Source organism: Euprymna scolopes, chromosome 32 (assembly GCF_053919585.1).
Source record: "Euprymna scolopes isolate OS-2025 chromosome 32, ASM5391958v1, whole genome shotgun sequence".
In the NCBI taxonomy this organism is placed as follows: Eukaryota; Metazoa; Mollusca; class Cephalopoda; order Sepiida; family Sepiolidae; genus Euprymna; species Euprymna scolopes.
This window is the reverse complement of record NC_136513.1, coordinates 27,171,483-27,178,171: the sequence shown is the minus strand read 5'-3', so window position 1 is coordinate 27,178,171 and position 6,689 is coordinate 27,171,483. Positions and strand designations below refer to the sequence as shown.

Genomic DNA, 6,689 nt, shown 5'->3' with positions numbered 1-6,689 from the left:
ATATCAAGGATAGACATATATTTGGTGTTCCAGTTGCTCATATCTATGTCATTGAATTTCAAAAGAGCGGTCTACCACATTGCCACCTTTTGGTAATGCTGCGAGAAGAAGACAAACTGAGGACAAGAGAACAAATTGATGAGATGGTTTGTGCTGAAATACCTTCATTAGACTACCCAGAGTTGAGCGAATGCGTGAGAACATTGATGAGCCATGGTCCATGTGGGATATAAAATCCTAATTCTGTGTGCATGGTTGATGGAACATGTGAGAAAAAATTTCCAAAAGATTTCCTTGAAGAAACGAATACAAATGTATCCGGATATCCAGTGTACAGACGGAGAAACAATGGATAACAGGTACAAGTTGGCACTCATGAGGTTGACAACATATTCGTTGTCCCATACAATAAGTATCTACTGGAAAAATACCGTGCCCATATTAATGTTGAAGTGTGTTCCTCGGTGAAAAGCGTAAAATATTTATTCAAATATATATATAAAGGTCACGATTGTGCAAACATGGAAATCAGACATGTTTTAGAGAACAATGAGCCCACTGGAATACATGAACACAATGAAGTTAAACAGTTTTTGTCATGTAGATATGTGTCTCCTCCAGAGGGATTTTGGAGATTGTCAGAGTTCAAAATGCATGCTCAATCGCACACTGTTTATCGCTTGGCTGTACATTTGCCTGATGAGCAGCATGTTTACTATAGAGAAGGGAATCAAAGACAGGCGGCAGCAAGAGCAGAAGAACGTGACACACAATTGACAGCTTGGTTCAAACTCAATCAAACAGATGAGAATGCAAGAAACATTTTCTATTGTTCTGTACCTGAGCATTATGTCTTCAACAAACAAACAACAAAGTGGACACGGCGAATTAGACTCAGCAACATTTTAACCAGTCCTCGAAATGAAGAAAAATTTTATTTTAGGATGTTGCTCCTTCATGTCCCCGGAGCGACTTCATTCAGCAATTTGAAGAGAATCGATGGTCAATAAATGGCCACCTTCAAAGACGCATGCATCAGACTGCGCCTGGATGAGAATGACAATGCATTGCAGGAAGCTTTGATAGAAGCAGCAGCTCATCAGATGCCACGAAAACTATTATCCATGTTTTCCATGATGTGTGTCTTCAACCAGCCCGTGAATGCTCTGCATTTATGGAATGAGAATAAGCATTTTATGATCGAAGATCTGCTGCTTAGATATGATAACATAACTGCTGAAAATGTTGCTCTCCACTTTCTGAATACCTTATTCATGGAAAATGGCATGAATTGCAACATGTTTGGTCTGCCTGAACCAGTTGGAGATCGTCCTAGACATGAAGGAGGTGTTGGAAACTCTAACATAGATGTGACCTCTCTTAATATTGAACACAGGCAGATATTCAATGCTGTGGTTGTAAGTGCATTCTCTGTTGAGCAAGGTGAGCAAACAGAAAATAGATTGTTTTATGTGGAGGCACCCGATGGTTCAGGAAAAACCTATCTTTTCAACAAGTTATATGAATACCTTAATGCTAACAACATTAAGACAGACACTTCTGCTTGGACTGATATTGCTGCAACACTGCTGAAATGCGGCAAAACTTTGCACAGTATATTCGAGCTTCCGGTTCCCCTAAGCGAAACAAGTGCCTGCCATGTGCCACCGAACTCTGAGCAAGGAAACTTTCTGATGCAAGTTAAAGTCTTCATTATTGATGAAGCTTCTATGATCCCATGTTATGCGCTGAAAGCTATTGCTAAATGCTTGAAAGATATAATGAACACCCACACTGCATTTGGTGGTAAAGTAATCTTACTTAGAGGCGACTTCATACAAGTACTTCCGGTTGTCCCGAGAGCTGCTACTGCTGCTGTGCTAGATGTGTGCCTCACACGCTCAGACTTATGGCACAGCTTTCATCACATGAGCCTCACACAGAACATGAGAGCAAATTCAAATGAACAGGAGTTTTCAAGATGGCTTCTGCAAATGGGCAATGGATCACTCCAGAGTTCTCTTGATGAAGTGGCTCCAGATGTTATTGACATTCCTGAAATGTGTCCATGTAATGGCTCTTTGATATCGGAGGTGTTTGACAACTGTACGGCTGAAGAGATGAAAGCAAGAGTAATCCTATCTCCAAAGAATTCTGAATGCATAGCGGTCAATGAGGAAATTTTGAGAATGTTGCCAACAGAAAATAAAACGTACCTCAACACTGATTCTGTAAGTTGCGATAATGACGAGGAAGCACAAAATTATCCAATGGAATTCATTAATTCTCTCACTCCATCTGGCATGCCTCCTCATGAGTTGAATTTGAAAATTGGAGCAATAATTATGCTACTGAGAAACCTCTCCATAACTCAGGGACTGTGTAACGGCACTCGACTAGAGGTCATTCAGCTTCACGAGCACAGCATCAAGGCATCAATAATCAGCGGTTCACACGCTCATAAGAGAGTACTTATCCCAAGGATAAAACTGAAACCTAGCGATGCCAATATTCCTTTTGTTTTTCATCGCACTCAGTTCCCAGTTCGCCTCTCATACTCAATGACAATAAATAAAGCTCAAGGTCAGACTTTTGATAGAGTTGGCATATATTTACCAAAGCCATGCTTTACTCATGGCCAGCTTTATGTAGCGTTCTCAAGAGCAAGAGCAATAAAGACTGTTAAAGTCCAACATCTTAACGATTCCACGTATGGCCACAGAAGAGGAATCACATTTACACGAAATATCGTATACACAGAAGTCATCTAAAATTGTCCATGTGTTTGGGTTCCCTGAGGCAATCTGAATAGTGGGCGTATATGGGAGAAAAAACAGATGTAATGACAGTTTAAAATTTTTAAACGTTGACATTTGAAATGTATTTTAAGTAATCAAGCATATGCATCTAAACATTAAGAACATATTCTGCGATAGTTTTGGTTAGGTTCAACGTTAGGTTCAAATATTTTTGAATAAAATGTACAGGTTTAACCCATTACTGTGCGAAATTAACAATATCATGTTTTAAAAACTCTAAGTCTCCATTATATAATAAGTATATGATAAATAAGCTAAAAATAAAATAACACCTTTGAAAATATTTTTAAATAAACATATTTATAAAACATAATTGAGGATGTATTTATTGAGAATATTTGGAGCACTAATATCGTGATTTTGGTATATACACATTTACATACATTTTACCTACCGTACTCTTCATTTACTATTTAAAAAAAAATAGTACACAGGGTGAATTCGTCGGCCAGGGCAGTAAAGGGTTAATGTAAATGTTTCAAGGTACGGATATGTGATGGGATAATGTGTATGTGAAAAAAAAAGAAAAGAAAACGTGAAATTTTCACGGGTCCAGCTAGTTATATATTATTACGCTTATCGCTCCGTCCGTTATCATGCGGTGCATCCCTATAAAAGCAAAGGTGTCTTTAAAAAACATTGATGTCGCTGTTGAGGCAACGCTAATAAAAATCATTTGTCTTTCTTGGCCTTATGGCGAAGATCAAAGTTTAGTATCTGTTCTTCAGGTGCTACATTTCAATTTCTTCTATCTCAGTGGAAGAGAAATCCTTTACGACTAAGACAATTTTTTTTCTCCACGTTAAAAAAAAAAACGACACCAGGGTCGTTTTTTTTTTAACGTGGAGAAAAAATTGTCTTAGTCGTAAAGGATTTCTCTTCCACTGAGATGGGGAGCAATAAATACCATCTCAGTGGAAGAGAAATCCTTTACGACTAAGACAATTTTTTCTCCACGTTAAAAAAAACGACCCTGGTGTCTAAATCTCTCCCGTGTGGAGGCAGCGTGAATAGGTACTATGTTTAATGTAAAAAAAAGTTTTAATATCAAAAAATAACTGGAAAAAGTTATTTCTGATTTAATCACAAAATGCCCTGGAAGTGTTACTCCTGATTAATTATAAAATGTCCTGGAAAATGTCGGTTCTGATTATTTTTTCTTTACTTGCCTCCCAACAAGGGCGGAATTGGACATGAGGTCGGTTAAAAATTTAGGGGCAAACTAGCTACCCAAAAGGGACTCTCTGGTCAGTAACAAAACTAAGAATTGTATCAATAATGAAGGATTTCTCCTCCATTAACCAATACCAAAATATGGCGGGGATTTAAGTAACTGGAATGCTGAAACTGATAGTACACTTAGACATTCACATGTTGAAGAAATGGTTACCTAATCCCTAACCGTGTTAATGTTTTTATGTATCACTTTCGAAAAGCTGCTGAAACAGTTTATGATTTAAACATTACTTTATTTCAGGTATATTTTAAGCAGTGGGATACGGGATTTGAAGTCAGTCCTGGAAATTACTCAAAACGTTTACGATTTTAACATTACTTTATTTCATGTATAATTCTAACAGTGGGGGAATATTAAATCAGTCACAAATATGGGTGAACCCGTTTCCGCATTAAACATTGCTTTATTTAATGCATATTTTAACATTGGGGTGGGAAATATGAAGTCGGTCCCGGAAATGGCGGCAACCATTTACGTCTTGGACATTACTTTATTTGATGTATATTTTAAACAGTAGGATGGGAGATAAGAAGTCGGTCCCGGAAATGGCTGAACAAGTTTACGATTTATACATTACTTTATTTCATGTATATTTAAAACAGTGGGTTGGGGATTATAAGTCAGTTCCAGAAATGGCTGAAACACTTTACTATTTAGACATTACATTATTTCATGTATATTTTTAACAGTGGGTTGGGGATATAAAGTCAGTCCCGGAAATGACTTAAACAGTTTACGATTTAAACATTACTTTATTTCATGTATATTTTTAGCAGTGGGTTGAGGATATAAAGTCAGTCCCGAAAATGGCTGAAACAGCTTACTATTTATACATTACATTATTTCATGAATTTTTTAGCAGTGGGTTGAGGATATAAAGTCGGTCCCGGAAATGACTGAACCAGTTTACTATTTAGACATTACATTATTTCATTATATTTTTAGCAGTGGGTTTCGGATATAAAGCCGGTCCCGGAAATGGCTGAAACAGTTTATAATTTAGACATTAAATTATTTCATGCATGTTTTTAACAGTGGGTTTGGGATATAAATTCGGTCCCGGAAATGGCTGAAACAGTTTACTATTTAGACATTACATTATTTAATGTATATTTTTAGCAGTGTGTTGGGGATATAAAGTCAGTCCCGGAAATGGCTGAAACAGTGTACTATTTAAACCTTACATTATTTAATATATATTTTTAGCGATGGGGTTGGGACATAAAGTCGGTCCCGAAAATGGCTGAAACAGTTTACTATCATTTCATGTATATTTTTAGCAGTGTGTTGGGGATATAAAGTCGGTCCCAGAAATGGCTGAAACAGTTTACTATTTAGACATTACATTATTTCATGTATATTTTTAGCACTGGGTTTTGCCGGTGCCGGAAATGGGTGAAACAGTTTACTATTTAGACACTACATTATTTCATATATATTTGTACGATTAAAACATTACTTTATTTAATGTATATTTTCAACAGTTGGGTGGCGGACATAAAGTCCGTCCAGGGATTGAATGAGATGTGCAAGTACATACTATCAGAAAGCGTCGCACAGTATTGAATGAGATAGGTGGAAAACATATAGTAGCAAAATACCAAGCGTCGCCCGGGATCGAATGAGATAGGTGAACGATATATATTAGCTGAATATGCGGGTTCACTCGGGATTGGATAAGATAGGTGAAGCATATATACTATGAGTATACCCAGAATTTATTTATTTGTTTGTAATGAAATAATCAGCCTATGCAATATATCGAAGTTATTATTTAAGTAAGGGGGAGCGACATAGTGTGTTAAAGTTATGAAAAGTATTGGCGAAATTAGTAACATATCCAAGAATTATGAAAAATGATGAAATGTGAGTTACTTGATTGGTTTGTTTGTAATGATATAATAAGCCCAGACAATATATCAAATATATTATATAAATAGGAGGGAAAGGCATAATGTGGGTTTTTAATTATAAAAATTATTATCGAAATTAATAACATATCCAGAATTATGAACAAAGATTAAATGTGAGTTAATCGAGTGTGTGTTTATAATAAAATAATCAGCCCAGAAAATATGTCAAAGTGATTATGTAAGTAAGAGAGTGTGATAAGGATGGTTTAAATTATGAAAAATAATTGTCAAAATTAGTAACATATCCAAGAATTATGAAAAATGATAATATCTTATTTAATGAATTAGTGTGTTTGCAATGAAATAATCAGACAATATATCAAAGTTATTATTTTAGTAAGTGGGGCGATGATGTGGGTTAAAATGATGAAAAATGATTGTCGACATCAGTAACATATCCAAGAATTATGAAAAATGACAAAATGTGAGTTGGTGTTTTTGAAATAAAATAATCATCCCAGATAATATATCAAAGTTATTATGTTTGCAGTAGGTGGTTGATAATGTGAGTTAAAATATTAAAAATAATTTTCGAAATGTGTAACACATCACAGAATTAAGAAAAATGATGGAGTGTGAGTTAATAGATAGTTATGTTTTGTTATGAAATAATCAGCCCAGATAATATATCAAAGTATTCTTCAGTAAGAGAGGGCGACGAGAATGGCTTAAATTATAAAAAAAACATATTGTCGTAATTAGTAAGATATCCAATAATTA

General features: G+C 35.6%; 2 protein-coding genes and 1 pseudogene across 2 annotated transcripts; all 3 read left to right on the top strand.

Annotated features, from left to right (window-relative positions):
- Positions 1-521: 521 nt before the first annotated feature.
- Positions 522-1,010, top strand: LOC145256131 (uncharacterized). The gene has a single exon (XM_080114716.1). It carries the CDS (start codon positions 522-524, stop codon positions 1,008-1,010), a length of 489 nt encoding a protein of 162 aa, XP_079970842.1.
- A 288-nt stretch (positions 1,011-1,298) lies between these two features.
- Positions 1,299-2,771, top strand: LOC145256130 (ATP-dependent DNA helicase Pif1-like). The gene has a single exon (XM_080114715.1). The coding sequence runs from the start codon at positions 1,299-1,301 to the stop codon at positions 2,769-2,771; it is 1,473 nt and encodes a 490-aa protein (XP_079970841.1).
- A 724-nt stretch (positions 2,772-3,495) lies between these two features.
- LOC145256660 (U2 spliceosomal RNA) lies at positions 3,496-3,671 on the top strand (annotated as a pseudogene).
- Positions 3,672-6,689: the final 3,018 nt, after the last annotated feature.

Bases quoted from the DNA above. Each gene is read 5' to 3' on its own strand.
- LOC145256130 (XM_080114715.1), top strand. From the start codon at position 1,299: ATGTTTGGTCTGCCTGAACCAGTTGGAGATCGTCCTAGACATGAAGGA.
- LOC145256131 (XM_080114716.1), top strand. From the start codon at position 522: ATGGAAATCAGACATGTTTTAGAGAACAATGAGCCCACTGGAATACAT.